This window comes from Felis catus, chromosome C1 (genome assembly GCF_018350175.1).
Source record: "Felis catus isolate Fca126 chromosome C1, F.catus_Fca126_mat1.0, whole genome shotgun sequence".
NCBI classification, from domain to species: Eukaryota; Metazoa; Chordata; class Mammalia; order Carnivora; family Felidae; genus Felis; species Felis catus.
In genome coordinates, this window is record NC_058375.1 from 58,135,637 (window position 1) to 58,156,827 (window position 21,191).

General features: G+C 33.5%; 1 protein-coding gene across 3 annotated transcripts in view; it reads right to left on the reverse strand.

Annotated features, from left to right (window-relative positions):
* Nucleotides 1–21,191, reverse strand: part of LRRC40 (leucine rich repeat containing 40) — a 48,621-nt gene that overhangs the window by 17,366 nt on the left and 10,064 nt on the right. For all 3 annotated transcript variants that reach the window (XM_019837226.3, XM_011284938.4, XM_011284937.4), the window contains exons 2-9: nucleotides 19,540–19,721; nucleotides 18,061–18,134; nucleotides 16,167–16,296; nucleotides 12,841–12,964; nucleotides 9,030–9,172; nucleotides 7,617–7,789; nucleotides 5,544–5,631; nucleotides 5,382–5,427 (exon numbers count right to left, since the gene is read on the reverse strand). In XM_019837226.3, coding sequence (XP_019692785.2) covers nucleotides 5,382–5,427; nucleotides 5,544–5,631; nucleotides 7,617–7,789; nucleotides 9,030–9,172; nucleotides 12,841–12,964; nucleotides 16,167–16,296; nucleotides 18,061–18,134; nucleotides 19,540–19,721 — 960 coding nt within the window. The remainder of the gene's footprint in view (nucleotides 1–5,381; nucleotides 5,428–5,543; nucleotides 5,632–7,616; nucleotides 7,790–9,029; nucleotides 9,173–12,840; nucleotides 12,965–16,166; nucleotides 16,297–18,060; nucleotides 18,135–19,539; nucleotides 19,722–21,191) is intronic.

The window sequence follows — 21,191 nt, forward strand, 5'->3', positions numbered from 1 at the left end:
GAGTATGTAATATATATATTGCCAAATTATACCAGCAGATAGAAAACATCAAACCAGCAACAAAACCCAGCATTATTTTTTACATATACATGTACACTAGCATGATTGCATACTAAGAGTATTCTCAACACTTTCCAATGAGCTATTTTTATTTATTTTTATTTATTTATTTTTTTAACGTTTATTTTTGAGACAGAGGGAGACAGAGCATGAATGGGGGGAGGGTCAGAGAGAGAGGGAGACGCAGAATCTGAAACAGGCTCCAGGCTCTGAGCTGTCAGCACAGAGCCCAATGCGGGGCTCGAACTCACGGACAGCGAGATCATGACCTGAGCCGAAGTCGGACGCTTAGCCAACTGAGCCACCCAGGAGCCCCTGAGCTATTTTTAATAATCAGCACCAAGGAGAATGTAAAGAGGGAAACTATTATCCTTTGGGAAGGGACTATGAAAGAGATGGATTTTCTTCTCATTATATATTTTTGTATGTTGGTTGAATTTTTATCATCAGCATTTACTGACCTTTTAACTAAAAAACCTAAGATGGCAATATTCCCTTAATTGATCTACAGAGTCAATGTAATCCCTATCAGAATCCCAGCTGATGTCTTTGTAGAAATCAAAAAAATGATTCTAAAATTCATGTGGGATTGCAAGAAACCCACAATAGCTAAAACAAGCCTGAGAAAAAAAGAATAAAGAATTTATACTTCCCAATTTCAAAACTTCCTACAAATCAATGGTAATCAAGATATTGTGGTACTGGCACAGTATAGACATACAGATCCATGCAATAAAACTGACAGTCCAGAATGAACCCTGTATTTATGGTCAACTGATTTTCAACAAAAATGACAAAACCATTCAATAAGGAAAAAATAGTATTTTCAACAAATGGTGCAAGGAAACTAAATAACCACATGGAGAAGAAATAAATTGGAATCTTATCTCATATCATATATAAAAATTAACTCGAATCAAATACTTCAGTATAAAAATGAGTCAAATACTTCAATATAAAATCAAAACTTCAAAAAACACACAAAGGAAATAGTTTTCACAAAAAAGATTTTTGCAAAGGATTTTCAGATGTGAAACCAAAAGCCTAAGCAAAAAAGAAACAAAAACAGATAAATTAACTTTATCAAAATAAAAAAACACAAATAAAAATTTGTTTCAAAGCACAGTACCAAAAAATGAAAAACCAAACCCACAGAGGACTAGATATATGCAAATCATATATCTGACAAGAGATACAAAAGAACTACTACAACTCAATAATAAAAAGATAAAAAATTTAAAATTGGGGGCACCTGGATGGCTCAGTTGGTTAAACATCTGACTCTTCCATGATCTCACAGTTTGCGAGATCAAGCCCTGCATTGGGCTCTGTGCTGACACTGTGGAGTTTACTTGGGATTCCCTCCCTTCCTCCCTCCTTCTCTCTCTCTCTCCTTCAAAATAAATAAACTTTAAAAAAAAAAAATTGGGCAAAGGATCTGAACAGACATTTCTCCAAAGATGTACAAATGGCCAATAAGTACATGAAAAGATATTCAACATCATTAGTCATCAGGGAAATGCACATCAAATCTAGAGTGAGATACCACTTCACACCCACCAGTGCATCTAGAATCAGAAAGTCAGAAAACAAGTGTTGATGAGGATGTGAAAGAATCAGAACCCTCATGCAATGCTGATAAGAATGGAAACTGGTGCAGCTGCTTTGTAAAATAGTCTGGCAGTTCCTGAAATGACTAAACATAAAATTACCATTGATCTAGCAATTCCACTCCTAGATATATACACAAGAGAAATGAAAACACATGCTCACACTGAAACTTGTAAATAATTGTGTATCACAGCACTATCCATAATAGCCAAAGGGTATGGAAATTCTTTTTGAGGTAATGAAAATGTTCTAAAATTGACAACTCTGTGCCCACAAATTTAGTAACCTAGATGAAAAAGACCAATTTCTTGAAAGACACAATCTGCCAAAACCCACACAAAAGAAACATACAACCTGAATGGGCCTGTATCTATAAAAGAAATTCAACCAGTATTTAATAACCTTCCAAAACAGAAAGCAACAGGTCCAGATGGGTTCACTGGTGAATTCTACCTAACATTTAAGGAAGAAATTATATCAATTTTTCAATCTCTTTCACAAGCTAGAAACAGAGGGGATACTTCCTAACTTATTCTACAAGGCCAACAGTTATCCTAAAACCAAAACCAGAAAAGATATGACAAGAAACTAGAAAGCATTATCTCTCATGAATATACATGTAAAATTCCTCAACAAAATAATAGCAAATTGAATTTTAAAAAGTATTTAAAAAATTATACACTGTGATCAAGTGGGATTTGACCCAGGTATACAAGTCTAGTCCAACACTCAAAAGTCAATCAATGCAATGCTTCACATCAACAGGCTAAAAAAGAAAAATTACACAGTCATATCAATAAATGCATAAAAAAACATCTGACAAATGCCAACACCCATTTATGATAAAAACTCTCAGTAAACTAGGAATAGAGGAGAACCTTCTCAACTTAAGAATATCTACAAAAAACCTACAACTCACATCATAACTTGGTGAGAAACTTGAAGCTTTCCCCCTAAGATTAGGTACAAGGTAAGGAAGCCCCCTCTCACCACTCCTTTTGAACATTATACTGGAAGTCCTTGGTAATGCAATAGGTAAGTAAATGAAATAAAAAGAATATAAACTGAGAAGGAGGGCATAAAATATTATTTGTCCACAGATGACATGATCTGATGACATGGTAGAAAATCCAAAAGATGTGACAAGAAAAACCCCCTGAAACTGGTAAGTGATTATAATAAGGTTGCAGGATACAAGGTTAATATACAAAAGTAAATTGCTTTCTTTTATATCAATAATGAACAAGTAAAATCTGAAATTAAAAACACAATACCAATTACAATTACATTAGCATCAAACGAAACGAAATGGTTACATATAAATCTAACAAAATATGTATATGAATTCTATGAGGAAAACTACAAAGCTATGATGAATGTAATCAAAGAACTAACTTAGAGAGATATTCCACGTTCATGGATAAAAGGACTCAATATTGGCAAGATGTTTATATAGAGTAGCAAAAGACTCAAAAGAGCCAGCACAGTATTGATGGAGAAGAACAAAGTTGGAGGACTAACATTATCCAATTGGAAGACTTACAATAAAGCTACAGTAATCAAGACAAAAGAACAAAGAGATCGATAGAACAGAACAGAGAGCCTATAAATAGACCTCCATTAACACACTCAATTCATCTTTGACAAAGCAGCAAAAGCTATAAAAACAATGGGGCAAAGATGGCCTCTTCCACAGTGGTGCTGAAACATCAGAAGATCCATGTGCAAAAAAGAGCAGATTTATTCATAATTGCCAAAATTTGGAAGCAACCAACGTATCCTTTAGTAGGGTAAATAAATAAACTGTACTACATCCAGACAATGGAAATATTATTCAGTGCTTAAAAAAAAGAACTGTCATGCCATGAAAAGGCATGGTGGATGCATAAATGCATGCTACAAAGTGAAAGAAGCAAATCTGAAAGATTCTAATTACACGACATTCTGAAAAAGGCAAAATTATGGAAACAGGGAAAAGATCAGAGATGGGTGATAAGAGGGGATGACAGGATAAACAGGCAGATCACAGAAGATTTTTAAGGCAGTAAAAATACTTTGTATATTATAATGGTAGATATATAACACTTGTCCAAATCCGTAGAATACACTACACCAAGAGTGAGCTCTAAGGTAACTATGGACTTGGGATGATTACGTGTCAATGTAGGTTCATCCTTAGTAAAAAAAGAAAACAAAAACAAAAACAAATGTACCATTTAGGTAAGGGATGTTGATAATGGGGGAAGCTATGCATATGTGTGGGCAGAGGATATAGGGGAGTATCTGTACCTTCCTCTCAATTTTGCTGTAAACCTAAAACTACCCTAAAAAATTTAGTTTTTAAAAAATGTTTGGATTATTCTGATATGACACCTAACTGATTATTTCAGAATTACATTTTTCTGGGGGAGAAAGCATACCTAGAAATTGGCAGGAAATGAAAGCCTTACAAAATTATGTTAATTTATTGGAAGGTCAAGGTGGAAAATGAAAATTGCTGAAGCATTCAATTACCTTATTCATTTTTTTTAATGTTTTATTTATGTATTTTGAGAAAGAGAGTGTTCAAGTGCCAGCAGGAAAAGAACAAAGAGAGAGAGAGAAAGAGACAGAGACAGAGAAAATCCCAAGCAGGTTCCACGCTGTTAGCAAAGAGTGGGGCTCGATCCCAGAAACCATGAGATCGTGACCTGGGACGAAATCAAGAGTTGGTCTCTCAACCAACTGAGCCACTCAGGTGCCCCTGTTATTCATTTAACATATGGGCAATATGGTGCTAGGCTAGGCTGTGCATAAACAACAGAGTTGTGAGCTAAATTAACAGTTGCTGTATCTAGCCACTAAGTTGTAGAGTGTTTGTTACGCAGCAATACACTAGTACAATTGACTTTTTTTAAATGCTCTAGTGTATCCTACAATGACATACATAAAATAAAAATTGGGATATAGCACAATTTTAGTATAGCATTAAAAATTAAATGTATAGTGGGGCACCTGGGTGGCTCAGTCTATTATGCGTCTAACACTTGGTCTCGGGTCAGGTCATGATCTCGTGGTTTGTGAGTTTGAGCCCCGCATCAGGCTTAGTAATAGTTTACTGAGATTTCGCATATGCATATCAGTGCAGAGCCCACTTGAGATTCTCTGTCTCTCTCCCTCTTTTCTGGCTTCTCCTGCTAGTACTTTCTCTCTCTCTCAAAATAAATAAACATAAAAATTTAAAAACAAAATCAAATGTATAGTATCACTTTCTCTTTGGGTACATATTCATACTAAATTAACATATCATGAAAAATGTGTTTTATCTTTGTATCTGTTGGAACTTAGCAAAACTATGCATGAAGCAGATATTCGAATACTATTAATATACCACCAGTGAATAGAATTCATTTACCATAAAAGCCAAGTTTTGCTTTTTTTTGCAAGTTAAAGCACTAGAGTACTTATTGAATCTTTGTTATATTTTCCAGTTGGTACAATGTAGCACAAATCAAATAAATTAAGGATAAAACATTATTATTGTCAATTTAAGGATGTTTTTATAATTTCAGCATATGTATGGCCTATTTGATTTCAGAATTAGAACCACACCTGCCATGGACCATTTCCTCTAATTATTTATACCCCAAATACATGTAAATTTATGTATTGTTAGCACTTCACTACCTTTCACATTTTCCTTCAAAATACAGGAAAATATAGAAAAGTACCTTTAATCTTGCTTCGCAGATATTTTAAGACTTCTTGGGTTCCTTTCTGAAAACATGGAGAGAAGATACATATTCACCAAGACATACTTTGCAGTTTCATAGATCAACATGCATGTTTGAATTTCAAATTTAAAAACATAGCTGAGTTCCAAATATGCTTACATTTATAATTTCTCTTCGAATCGTTCTCAAAGGATTTCCTTCTAGTGCCAGAAATTTCAAATGAAGTTTTCCCAATGAACAGGGTAGACTACAAAAAAGATTAAACACAATTCAACCAAATAGTTGGCTATAAAACTAATAACATTTGACAAACTATATCATATAACCATGTCAAAACAGCCCAAGTAACATAGGCCTAAAATAAATCCCTTTGAGATAAATGTTTAACATGTAAAAGAAAAAATGGATTTATTTTGAAACTGTCATATTGTGATTGCTAAAAAAATGTGAACTTTAAAACATTTGCTAAATAAAAACCATAAAAAGAAAATCTGAAAGAATCAGTGATTCAGGATAGCCATACTCATTAATATTAAATGTTTCGATTTTTCCCTTCAAGTAAGCAAAGAAAATTCTTCCCTAATGATCTAATAGTTTACTGAGATTTCCCATATGCAAAACCACTCCTATCCCATGTATTCACCCATAATCACCAATTTTTTTTTAATTTTTTAATGTTTATTTTTTTAAATGTTTTTAATGTTTTATTTATTTTTGAGAGCAAGAGAGACAGAGCATGAGTGGGGAGGGGCAGAGAGAGGGAGAACTGGCTCCAGGCTCTGAGCTGTCAGCACAGAGCTCAACACAGGGCTCAAACTCACAGACTGTGAGATCATGACCTGAATTGAAGTCAGATGTTTAACTGACTGAGCCACTCAGGCACCCCATGTTTATTATTTTTTCTTAATGTTTATTCATTTTTTGACAGAGGGAGAGGCAGAGAGGGAGTGAGCGGGGGTGGGACAGAGAGAGACAGAGACACAGAATCCGAAGCAGGCACTGGCTCTGAGCTGTCAGCACAGAGCTTGAACATAGGGCTCGAACCCACGAGCTGCAAGATCATAACCTGAGCTGAAGTCAGACGTTTAACCAACTGAGCCACCGAGGTGCCCCAAGTTTATTTATTTTTGAGAGACAGAGCACAAGCCAGGGAGGAGCATAGAGAGCAAGAAACACAGAATCTGAAAGCTGCAGGTTCTGAGCTCCGAGCTGTAAACCCAGAGCCCGACGCAGGGCTCAAGCTCAAGAACCATGAGATCACAACCTGAGCTGAAGTTGGACACTCAACCAACTGAGCCACCCAGGCACCCCACCAATTTATTTTTTAATGAGAATATAATCAAACTGGTTCTGCTCTTAATCTTCCAGTAGCTTCCCATCTCTTAACGAATGAAAACTGACTCTTCACAAGCATTTTACAGACCACATGGCCTTAACTTACAAGTCCTAAATTCCCATAGTCTCCCTTAATGTACCTTATTTACCAGGTAAACTTGATTCCTTGCTGTTCTCTAAATATATCCCTACAATTTCCTGAACTTTCAAAGCTTTCTTTGTACAGTTTCATCCTACCAAGGCAATCATTCTAATCACCTTACATGTGTACTTAAAAATCGCAGTCATCCTTTAAAGATCACATGGTGGGACTAAAGTGAGGCATGACCCTGAAAGTAGGTATGATCTTAAATTTTGTGCTCTTAAACACTTAACTTGCTTCACACTAGTCTAAGTCCTAACGATCATCTAAAAACATTTCTTCTTCTACATAGTCTGCCCTGATTCCTCTCAATAAATGGCTGGTTCCTGTATCTCTTTTAAGCCCCCAAAGCACTTTATATCTCTCCCATGTCTTTACATTCATTTGATAAATTCAAGAAATATTTATCAGGCACCTTCTATATACCAAGGCACTGATCTAGGAGTTAGAGAGAGAGCAGTGAACAAAACAGATAAATATCCTGACTTCTTAGTTTACGTTCCAGTGGATTAGAGTAACTTGTAAAATAGATCTGATTCTATTAGTATTTTAAGCTTGCTGTCAAGGACCAAATCTAACTATTCTTTGTAGGTCTGTACATGATACTTGTTTACTAAATATTTACTGAATTCAATTTAGAAAAAAAAAAAGATCTCCACATGTTTTTCTCAAATATTATTAACTTATTAATATTAACTTCTGAATTAAAAGCAAATGCAGGCATGATTTCTTATTCATTTGATCTTTAAACTTACCTACTGATATCATTGTTGCTTAGGTCAAGCCTTTCCAAAGACTGTAGTAGTGTAATTTCATCTGGAACAGATTTTAACTTATTATCCCGCAGGTCTAGCACAAGGATAGAATTCAGATGCTTAAGATGTTCTGGCCCTAACATTTCAATCTGGTTTTCACCTACATGTAATTCCTACAAAACCAAAGATCAATCACATGTATTTCTGTATTCAATTTTTATTAGGTAATAAAAATAATATTGAAATCTAATCACTGAAAAACACATGGAAAAACATGTTTCTAATTACTAAGGTGCTTAAATTTTCAATTACAAGTACGCTATCTTACAGCTAAAAATGGCAAAAACAGAACACTTTCAAGGATTTTCTGGAAATTTAAAAATAATTACAGATTTAATCTGGCAGAAGCTCAAAATCTGTAAAACCAAACCACAGAAATTATTTAGTAGTTAACATTTATAGAATAAAAATACAAATCTAAGAACTATACTAATAAAAAAAAGTAAAGTTTTAAAACAAATCAGAATAAGCTTAAAAAGTTATTTATATCACAGTTTGTTATTCAACATTTTCATTAGTGATTATTATATATACTGATTTCCCATTAACAGAATCTATAAATATTAGATGTATAATTAATCTTTAAACAATAACATTTTCAGTTCCTTTTATCACTGCCACCATTCTGTTTAAAAGAAACCCTTTTGGAGCACCTGGTGTCTTAGTGGGTTAAGCTTCCGACTTCGGCTGGCTGGAGTCATGAGGTCACAGTCATGGGTTTAAGCCCCATGTCGAACCTTTCCCCACAGTCAGTGCAGAGCCTGCTGTGGATTCTCTCTCCCCCTCTCTCTCTGCCCTCTTCCACTCACACTTTCTATCTCAACATAAAACTTTAAAAACTAAAAAACAAATAAGTAAAACTCTTTTAACTCTAATACATAACAGTATACATGAAGAAAAACAAAACATGACAAATTTAAAAGACAATGTTAACACTATATACTTAAAACCATAAGAAAGTAATTAATTTTAAAGAGACCCAATTATGATCAGGTAAACATGAGAGGTGGCAACTTACAGAATTAGATACATATTCCTCCCTAGTATTCCAGGTCTCCTACAGTATGGCTCCAACTTATGACGTTAGTCTCAACACCTACTTCTCCAGTTGTATACTACTCCCCAGATGAAAGAGACAAATTCCTATTTTTAAGTTGACTATTTCGTTAAAAAAAAATCTATTACTAGCAATACCATGAATGTATTTAGTCATATTAAAATTCTGAAAAATATAGGAAAAACATAGCACCTCTAACTAATACATATTCCCAAGGTAAATCAAGATCAAAATTTTCATTTTCATAATTAACTTTCAGAAAATACATAGTTATTTAGTAATTAAGTAAATATTACCTTTAATAACCTACAAGAAGGAAATTCTGGTAGAAAACGTAATTTATTCCTCCGCAAATAGAGCAATTCTAGTGACTCCATGTTAGCCAATTCAGGAGGTACAGTTTCTAAGAAATTTGAATTACAATCCAAATGCTTTAATCCTGCAATACATAGTAAGTGAAAAACAAAAATATCTTAATAAAGAAAATTATTAGTCTATAATTATATATACATTCAAAGAATGTGTACATCATCATAAGGATCATCATGAGGACTTATAAACTCATTCAATACTGATATAATAATCAAGAATCCTAGAATTAAATAAACGTAAAGTAAGATTTTTTTTTACATTTAATTATAATTAAAGAGAACTGATATTAAAAATAATGTTTAATAAAAGTCCAAGTCATCATATTACTTGGCAATCAAAAAGAATGAAATCTTGCCATTTGCAACTACATGGATGGAACTGGAGGGTATTATGCTAAGCAAAATTAGTCACAGAAAGACAAATATCATATGACTTCACTCATGTGAGGACTTTAAGATACAAAACAGATGGACATAGGGAAGGGAAGCAAAAACTATATAAAAACAGGAAGAGGGAAAAACATAAGAGACTCTTAAATATGGAGAACAAACAGAGGGCTGCTGGAGGGGTTGTGGGAGGGGGGAAAGGGCTAAACGGGTAAGAGGCATTAAGGAATCTACTTCTGAAATCATTGTTGCACTACATGCTAACGAACTTGGATGTAAATTTTATTTTTTTATTTTTTTTTTCAACGTTTATTTATTTTTGGGACAGAGAGAGACAGAGCATGAATGGGGGAGGGGCAGAGAGAGAGGGAGACACAGAATCGGAAACAGGCTCCAGGCTCTGAGCCATCAGCCCAGAGCCCGACGCGGGGCTCGAACTCACGGACCGAGAGATCGTGACCTGGGTGAAGTCGGACGCTTAACCGACTGCGCCACCCAGGCGCCCCAAGGATGTAAATTTTAAAAACAACAACAACAACAACAAAAAACAGCCACATCTTAAACTCACCAAGTTGTGCACATTAAATATGTGTAGCTTTTTGTGTCAATCATTCATCAATAAAGTGGTTTTAAAAAATAATAATAGTCCAAGTAATCTTTGTAATGGTAAAAACCGAAGTACTCCAGTACTCTGTTAAGATATTCTAAAATATATAAACTACACACTATGAGATATTATTTCCCTCAGTAATTATACATCCTTAAAAAAAAAGCTTAAGGTAGTTAAAGACATATAAAGATGCAGGCATACTAGCTGTATGAATGGATATTAAACAACTGTGGCTAGTAGTAGCTCAGACATATATATTTAAATTAGGCAAGTTGACTTTCTGTCAAAAAGCCTCGGATTTCTATGTATGCCTTCCTATTCTTCCATCCATCCATACTACTTTTCTCTCCCTGTGTTCTTCCTTCCTTTTTCTATTTTTGTTTAAATTACATGTTTTTTCTAACATCTTAGCTAACACTATGGACAAGAATGCATACTATATAGCTCAAGAAGGATGTTCTTACTTGCAGCATCTCTCTCTTACCTCCTGGATCTTTCTTTCTTAAAAGGCAAATCAAAAACAAAATGGATAAAAGTAAAGGTCTGCTTTCCATTAAGAATTCAATAAGCAGTACTCCCCCAACCCATATCAGATTCTTCAACTTGCAATGGCCACCACACCATATTTTCCACAATTCAGTCTCAACTGTCTAGTTTGAATAGATGATATACATTTTTTGCTATATTTTGAGTCTACCAATTTTAACATAATGCAAGACTGAGTTGATACATTGCCTTAAACTGCTTCTTTAAGTATTTAAAGAAGTTGTTTTTCAAAAGAAATGTACTACTTTCAACAAATAATGTAGTAATTTATGTATTATTTGGCTACAGCATTTTTAAAAATGTCACAATGTGATCCACCCCAAACCCAGTAAATTCACCCCAAATCCAGAAAAGTTGGTTTTAAAAGCTACAGACCTATTATAGGGACCCCTGGTGGCTCAGTGGGTTAAGCGTCCAACTCCTGATTTTGGCTCAGGTTATGATCTCACAGGGTCATGGAATCTAGACCAGCGTCAGGCTCCATGCTGAACATGGACCCTGCTTGGGATTCTTTCTCTACCTCCCTCTCTCTGCCTGCCCCCACTCTCACACACAGATGCTCTCTCTCTCTCTCTCTCTCTCTCTCTCTCTCTCTCTCAAAATAAATAAATAAACATTAAAAAAAATAATAAAAGTTAGAGACTACAGTTTTCACAATTGTTTGGATTTAAGAGCACTGACTGAGAATACAAGCAGTGTGCAGTGGAAAGAGCAATGGGGATGGAGTAAGAGGATTCAAGCTCTTATAGGATCCTTGGCTTTACAATTTATAAGATAATTTCTAAGTCTAGGTTTATGAATCTTTAAAAAGTAAAAAATACACATCCCCCTAAAGTATAGAACCTTTGTAATGGCAAAACAACATATGTAAAAGTATTCGTTACAAAGAATCACACGAATGTTAGAACATTGTTCTTAGGATCCAGTCATTAATAGTGAAATAATAACCAAATGTACTACTGGTGATAATTTAAAAGTATCACTGTCATGGCTAAAGGAAGAAAGTATCTAATCATGAATTATGCTGCATATTGGAAACTTTGCCATAAATTCAAAGTATTTTTCTATTGATTTCTCTATCTTTTCCCATCTCTCAAGATAGGTCCATCTAATTTATGGAAAAAAAAATCCATGCTTCTTACATACTAACTAGAGATAACATATTTTATGTTTACCTCTACTTTTTAATATGTTTACTGAAAAATGGCAAAGACAAGCAAAGTCTTAATTACTTGTAACCCAAGCAAAGGCTCCCCTAGAATATCAACTTGATTTATGGCAGATTTAACTTATGCATTCCTATTACAAATGACTATTAATCTAAACTAAAACAGCACAATTTTACAAATTTATCTCCAAATGATCTGTAATCAACTGCACAAAATCACTTCCATAACTTCCACAAAAGGGAGGTTTAAAGAAATGAAGAGGGCTTACATATGATTAGCAGAAAAGACTATATAAGGTAAACAGTGTAAGGCTGACACACACAGTGTGCTCATTAACTAAGAAATAATAATAGTTTGCCTTTAAACAACAACAACAAAAATTACCAAGATTTTGGCCTCTAAATCAAGAATTCTAAAATGATTAAGTATAATTATTTAAAAGGTACTGAAATCTGTCTTCTATTTTTTTATCACTTAATATTATTAGTTCTAGAATACATTAAATATAATGGTTCAATGGTAAACTTCAATAGAACCACTATTTTAACCTTTTTTAAAAAAAAAATGATTGACCATTTGGACAAAACTAGACCATCCCTGAGATCATTATTTCTGGGCCATGAGGAACTACAGCTATAATGTAACCACGTAAGCAGAATCACCTATGGGAGGGGAATAACCTCTTAGTGAATGTTGAATGAATGAATGAATGAATGAATGAATGAGGAGATAGCATAGCTCAAAACCCTAATCAATATCTCAGATATATAATTTTACCATAGTTCATAATCATATTTTATTTTCCTCTTTTTGATATGCCAAAATACGTTTTTAGTAGTAGCTGTTTAGGAAGTTAAGCTAGACAATAATGCTCTGAAGAAAATCTGGCTACTTGCTATTGTTTGCTTTGCCAGTATAAAATCTATTATTTTATTTCTCTGTAACTAACTATATTAAAATTTATTTTTCTAAATATAAGTTGCACCAACTTCAAATTTATGTATTTTTTAAAATAGAGATTTACTTTTCATTCCACTTATTTCTGCTGGCAAACTCTTCAGTTGATTACTGGAAAGATTGAGTCGCACCAGACTGGACAGAGAACAAAAACTAGCAGGAACAGTTGTAAGACGATTATTGGAAAGATCCTTTGGAAAGAGAAAGAAAGAATGAATGAATAAATAAATAAATAAACAAACAAACAAATGATCCCTAAAAGGGATTTCAGAAGTTTGAGGAGATTGCAACCTAAAACAAGACTATTTCAGAGGTGGTATGTTTTGTAGCCCCCATTCACAATTTCACAAGTTGTCATTCATTACCTCAGTATTCTACAGGACCACTATGTGCCTAATAATGTAGCAGGAAGAAATCAGAATGAATTCTGACTTCAGAAATATTTTACATAAAGGTTTCTGTTACTACTAAGTCATATCATGCATCATGTTTTTAATTTAAAAACCCATTTGTTCATCCAGTATTTATTGACTACCTATGATAAATTAGGCAAACCATATAGGTAAATTGTAATATGAAATGAAAAATTTATTTGCAAGAAAGAAAAATTCTTCAAAGAAAAAAATAAAGCTGAGAAAATGGACATTTTAATTTTTAAGGGAAAAATAGTCCCTCCATTCTTCTGCTGATCTCAGCAAATCTGCTTTAATAGAGTCCAGAAGTTTGCTCTCTATTTTTCCTTCATTCAAGCTTGCCTAATTAATGTCTATACCTGTTTCTTTAAATCACTGTTTCTAGTTTTTCATTAGAGCATAAACAGTTATGAGAGAACATTTTTTTTTTGAAACTGCACTTAAAAGACAATCAGATAATACTTAATGACAGTTGAATTAGGTGTAAGTACTTCACTAGCTAACAGCAAACTGTTAGATAGGGACAATTGCAACAATAGATAAGAAAAAAATGACTTAAGGTAACTTGTTCTCTGAAGACTTTCATTTAGTCTAACATTAAACAGTTGCATTTGTAACCCTAAATCAATTAAGATGATAGAAAAAGGTAAAAAGGCTAGATCAGTTATTTTTTATAAAACACACTGTTACTATCATAAATAACACAGCATATCATAAACTATAACAGGAAACAACAATCTACAACTCTAATACTCTACATACTAAGAGATTACTAATAAATAAATATTTTGTTAATATCAAAAGTTACTGACAATAAATGCAATGTGGTATTCTGGATTGGATCCTGGAACAAAAAAAAAGGACATTAGTGGAAAAACTGGGAAAATCTTAAAATCTATAGTATAGTCAGTAATATTGTACCAATGTTAATTTCTTAGTTTTCAAATGTGCCATGAGTATGTAAATTGTCAACATTAAGGAAAGCTGGGTGAAGAATATGTAAGAACTTTCTGTACTATCTTTACATTTTTGTAAACCTAAAATTATTTCAAAATAAAAAGCTTAAATAAAAAGGGTTTTGATACAGAAGAGATATTAATTCACAAATTCTTAAGACATTTTAAATAACCCAAATCAACAAAATTTACTAAGAAATTAAACATTATTGCAGTTAATAATTGTATTAGATATAAAGCATTGTATCTAGTTTAATGCATCTACTTTATATATCATTAAATACATTATATATAAATAAATCCATATTTATGCTGTCATTCCTTCAGTAAATATTTATTTAGTACCATTGCTAAGCAGTTTTTATATACCTTTAAGAAATACTACTAGCTTGGGACGCCTGGGTGGCTGAGTCAGTTAAGTTTCTGACTTCAGCTCAGGTCATGATCTCACAGTTTGTGAGTTCGTGAGTTTGAGCCCTGTGTCAGACTCTGTGCTGAGAGAGAGAGGAAGAGAATCTTAAGAAGGCTCCATACTCAGCGGGGAGTCTGATGCAGGGCTCAATCCCACAACCTTGGGATCATGATCTGAACCAAAATCAACAGTCAGGTGCTCACCCGACTGAGCCACCCAAGCTCCCCTAATATGCTTATATTTCTAATGTTGTAATATATTAGTGCTCACATTTATGATATGATAAATGAGTCCTTAAGAACACAATTCTCAACTGAAATATCCTTTCATTATAAATATGCCTATCTGGGAACCCATTAAAACAACTGGGAACTGCTACAGTTTATTACGTTTCCTTTCTAATCTAAATACTCTTCTTTTTTTTCATCAATTGCTATCTTTTACCATTAAACTTTATAAGAAAATCTGATGGCTCCCTCCTTAGCCATTCATTTTATCTACCTATGCCTTTTGCTTTCCAAACCTTATATCCAATTTGATCAGATTGGATATTGACAGATACTGAAGGAATGTCTGAGGACAGTATATACATTGATTTCAAACACTACAGCAGATCAGGAAAATATCAAGGAAGATGTACTTAAAAGTAAAAAAACAGAGGTAAAAGAATTACTTTTTCCTTTAGTGGGAAATAAACTTTAAGACTAAAGTGATATAAATAAGTTCTTCAAAGTATGTAATAGGGAAAAGAACAAAAATATAAGAGGAATTAACCATGTACAATAGAGAGTATATATCGGAACAACTAATCTCCATCTAATCTAGCTAAAGTCTTTCAGATTGCAGATTTTACAGTGGAATCTTACTCCTTCAAGGGTATAGTGGAAGAAAAAAAGGGATACATTTTAGAGTCAAATGGACTTATGTTAAAATCCTAAATTCCTTACTTATTAGTTATGTGACTTCAGATGAGATGTTTTTTGTTTTGTTTTGTTTTGTTTTGTTTTGTCTTTATAAACCGTAATTCTGTATCTATTCTAGGGGATAAAACTATGTACCTTGCTATAGGTAAAGCAAAAAGCCAAGTGCCTATTGTTTCTATTATTCTTAAAATAATATCTGTATTGCTTTACAGTTATTTCTATTTAGGATATGACAGATAAAATGAAAATTTTGTGAGGTAATGTGGACATTTTGAAAAATGGGGACAAAAAGGCAGGCCTTAAAGGGATTATCTAGACACTCATAGGACAGGAGGGTCATAGAGGCAATAAAGGAGGATGGGTATACAAAAGAGAACTGGTATATGCTACAGCACCCATGCTCTATTTTGCAAAACCATAAAAATCCTCTGAATAACAGTCATCCTTGTCACCCCTTTCCCACACTCTCTTCCTAAATTCAAACCTAAGTTGCTTTCATAAGAAAAAATAAGAAAAACTGATTTTATAATGCCTAATTTAGCAATCTAATTGAAATGCAGTTTCTGATAATCCAGTCATGTAATCAGCTGTCCATGTTCTCACCATTTCAATCATACATTCAATTTCTAAGCCTGGTGAAAAATCCCACCTGCCCCAAATTACATAAAAATTGGAAAATCACAACTTACCAAGTCTTCTAGGTTGAAAAGTTGTTCAAATCCCTCTGGTATGCAAGTTAGTTCATTATGCTGGAGATAGAGGCCCTTCAGGTTTCTCAGATTTGTAATTTCTTTAGGGAGTATTTGCAGTTTGTTATGGCTATTGATTGATAAAATAAATGCTGAGTAATTTGGTCACAACACAATACATAATTGTAAAGGTATTTTTGCTAACTACATGGGCTCATTTTAAAAAATAAAATATGGTGACTAATTTTAAGGACTTCTCAAACTTCACATGCTAATGATGTTAACTCATTAAAATTACAGTAAGCTAAAGCAATCAAATAGAGAGTTTCAAAGAAAACAAAGAAATACAGGTTTTTAACCAAATAATTTATGAACTTTTAATTGTTTCCTTATAACCTACTCTTGATTTTATATGCAATGTGAAAGGATATACTGGACAATTTTTCATACTATGTCTGAATTTTAGAATTTTGACAAGAGACATGGGCACACATACATTATAATGGGAGTCACAGCTCATATGGGGATTATGTTTTTAAGCCAGCACTCAAGACAAAAATAGCTCTTTTTAAGAGCCTGGCATGTCCAGCTGAATGCAGTATGTGACTCCACTCTTCTTTGTACTTAGTCTTAACTTTTCTACTCAGTTCCTCTGTAGAGATACTTGGTTTATTGTTTTAAAAGTCCCAAGTCACTGAGTATGATATATTCCTTGATAATTAAGAGATGACCTGACTTAACCTGTTCCCAGATTTATCTTAACTATTTACTTAGGAATCCATTCTACTTTCACACCATATATAATTACTTAACAAGTAACAGGGTGAAATGAGAAATATAACAGGGTAAAAATAACCTTAAATTATATAAAAATAAAACTAGTTAGAACAAAAATGCCAAAAGATGCATTCTAAAATAAGAAACACTAAAAAACTGTCAAAAATTGGTTACTATTGGGGCTCCTAGGTGGCTCATCTGACTCTAGACTTTGACTCTAGATTTTGGCTCTTGCCTTTACAGGCCATAGCCATGCCTTTGACTTGTATGGGGAAGAAGTTCTGATGTAGCTCTAAACAATTAGCACCTTTTGTGTGTAGCTATTTTTGCTTTTGTGGTAATTTTAAGTTTTTCACCAGATGAGGGCTGTAAATTAAGGAACCATTTTCCCTCAAAGCAATGAACTTACCTCCAGAACACAGAGACTTGACTATGCTATGTTAGATAGATCTGTAACCATACCTATTTTATAAACCACAGTTTTTCAAACTATATTTTGAACACTTAGACCTTTTTATCTACTAAATGAAATCTTCCCAAATCCCTTTTCCCCTAACCTGTGCATATATAGCATATAAGGTTGTTATTTCTTAAAAGTCTAGAGGTATAGATTGAAGGGCAAACAAAGTTAGTGAGAGCCTTAGCCACCTGGCTTCCCACATACCTAACAAGGATCAGAACCATATCCACAGAGTCCTCAGAAAAGTTTAAAAGCTACTAATACTAAAGCCATGACATTTTTCATCACTAATGAAATAACTGTTTCAAATTTCTTCCTTTGCTTGACCTGGATATTTTAAAGAATATCAAAGTAACTTAAAACCTGAGATAGTAACAAAAAGGTTTTCTGAAATAACCACTAAAAACTGTTATATAAAAATAAAACAAAAAGTACTTTAAGAAAAATCAACTGGACATTTGTAAAATCAGAAAAACTTGTGGGCAATTAATTCTAAAACAAAAATAAATAATCTGAGAAAACTTAAAACTCTTACTCTGCTTTTACCACTTTCTGAGATCATACAAAAATATTTTCTAATGTTAAAAAATATTTTTAAAATATTAGATTTATACCATTATATTAGCAATACTGAAATTAAATAAGCTTAAATTTTACCTGACATTAAGTTTCTGAAGATTTTCTAACTCTCTTATAGCAGAAGGAAGGGATGTCAGCTGATTATCATGTATCTAAAAGTTATTAAAAGACAGTCAATATCTTAGTCTTATAATTAATAATACATGAGCATGAGTTTGTCACTGTACTGAATTCTTCCACAATAATTTTGTTACTGTAATTCAACAGTACTGAGTTGGAGTTTGGTAATTTATTCCATGTACAGAAGAGGAAAAGGAATTTGAAGTTGACCACAATGCTGTTCAGAAACTGTGAAGTGATAAAGTCATCAATTTTAAATATTACAATTAAAAAAATAACTTTATCTCATTGAGTGGAATTTCAATCTGAAATGAGAGATGAGAGCTTTAGAAACTAATAGCACTTTGATGGTATGATTTATGTCAACATATAACAAAAAAAAAAAAAGAGAGAGAGAGAGAGAGAGAGAGAGAAAGGGTAGGGGGAACCTCTCTCATGTTCTCACAGAACCATATTATTTTGAAAGTACGAGAAACCTGAGAGAACACCTAAAGCCAATCCATTCATTTTACAAATGAAGAAAATAAAAACGTATCTAGAAATTTCACCAGATCCAACTTTTTCAAACACGAATTAGAAGATTTCTGATGTTCCTACATAAAGTACATCAGAACTCTGTAGATTGTGAAACAAACTACTCATGCTTTACTTCACAACACATGGCAACTAGAGACTAAAAGGAGTCTCTTAATATACACACAAAAATTTAAGTTCAATAATTTAAGTCAGCATTGAAGACAAGTTTAGAATAAATTAATTTTAAGTGCTGCTTTCATGTCTAGAATAATGATGAGAAAAATAATAGCAATGAAAACGGATAAGCAGCAGCAACCACCTGTTAAATGCTGATTCTGTTTGCATGCAATAATGCATTTAGTTCTAAGAACAAGTTTTGGGGCGCCTGGGTGGCTTGGTTGGTTGGGCGTCCGACTTCGGCTCAGGTCATGATCTCACGGTCCGTGAGTTCGAGCCCTGCGTCGGGCTCTGTGCTGACAGCTCAGAGCCTGGAGCCTGTTTCAGATTCTGTGTCTCCCTCTCTCTCTGCTCCTCCCCAGTTCATGCTCTGTCTCTCTCTGTCTCAAAAGTAAATAAAAGTTAAAAAATTTTTTTTTTAAAAAGAAAAAAAAATAATTCTAAGAACAAGTTTTAAAAATAGGTAGTAGTGTCAGTCCTGGTTTATAAAAGTGGAAACTGAGGCACAATGAAGTTACTTTGCAAGGTTACACAGCTATCAAGTGGCACAGTCAGAAACTGAAGCCTGATGTTCTGTATGTACACTCTTAATTATCATGCTATACCCACCAATAATTTGTTATTCTTCCTACAGTCTACCAATTAAACATGGGTTTTCTACTTTTTCTGCTTATGAAGCCTAAATTTAGCCTTAGAGTCTCTTAGAGTCGCAACTAATGACATATTTAGAATCAGTCAACTTACATCAAGAACAGTGAGTGCAGGCAGCAGTCGGAGATCATCTGTAAGTGACTGAAGTTTATTGTTGGATATGATTAGTTTGGTCAAATCCGTCTGCTCCCACCATCGCTCAGTAGAACTGAATGAAAGATTCTGATTAGCTTCCTCAGGGATATCCACATTTATTCTCCAGACACACTGAGGTACTATTTCCATCACCACCACACCAAAAAGAAAAAAAGGAAAAGAAAGAAAACAAGAAGTGAGATACTAAGTGGCATATTTTTATAACAGCCATGCAGTTCATCTATTGGAAAGTAATTTCTGAAACATTAAAAAAAAATACTTAAAAACAATTCAAACGAACAATGAATTACAACTAAAGTTGATTTTATTCAAAAACAGAATATGATATGTATTTTACATATTAAATCTTTTATCTTCATTCAACTATATTTACTATATACATACTCTGCACAGCACATTGCAGTCGACATATAATGCAAATAAAGAAAGGACTCTACCATTGCACTAATAGAATAGGGAGAAGGCATGGAAATCAACATTTATAAGGTGATGTCATAATTTTATAACATTAGTATATACTGTCTGAGAAAACACTGATGTTAATAATAGCTAATGATAATAGCTAACACTTACAAATACCAGGCAATTTTCTAATATACTATTTAAACCTCGTAACAACTCTGCGAGATAGGTGTTGTTACTATTGTCGTTTTATAGACAAGAAAAATGGGCACAGAGAGAACGTATAATTTACCCAGGCTACACAGCTAGTAAGTAGCAGAAATGGGATTCAAACACCTATAAAGTTATACTACTGTCTTGACTCTCGGTGGATATTTGGAAAGCATAACTGACTCTGGTAGCTGGTCTCTATTTTACCTAACATACAATTTTATTTCTTACCCCATCACACAACATTGTGTGAATCCCATTGGAACAAATATCGCAACTCCTGTAACACAGCAAATAAGACTGTAAGTTGAACATGGAGAGTTGAGGTTCACCACTATAAAAACTGAAGCCTCAGGAAGGTACTAACTTGCTATAGTGTTGTAGCAAAACTATTTTAAAGAGTCCTTCATTCCATCATATAAGTAGGACTACATATCAGTCTGATTTAGAACTTTGAGCGTTATTAATCAAGGCAACAATCAGTTATACCCTGCAGTCATTGACTACGATTACAGAATGATACTAAATGAAAAAGTGCAAAGTTTCAAGTTCAGGATACTGAAGTACAATTCAGGTTTACTATTCTGATACATTGGATTTATGGAAGCAAAGCAAATCTCCTTAAATCTATGAGACTTATACACACTCAAAAAAAAGGTTTCTATGAAAAAGGTACAGCTGACATTATACATAAAGGTGAAAGACTAAGGGCTTTCTCTTAGTGTTTTCTTGATGCACATTCTCACTACTTTAGAATTTTACTATGGATCCTGACCAATGCAATAAAACAAAAGAAATAAAAGATGTTCAGGTTAGAAAGGAAAAAGTAAAACTGTCTCTTTAAGAGACAACATGATCATCTATACAGAAAATCCTAAGGAATCTATAAAAAAAATTATATGTAATGAGTTTAGAAAGTGCACAGAGGGGCGCCTGGGTGGCGCAGTCGGTTAAGCGTCCGACTTCAGCCAGGTCAC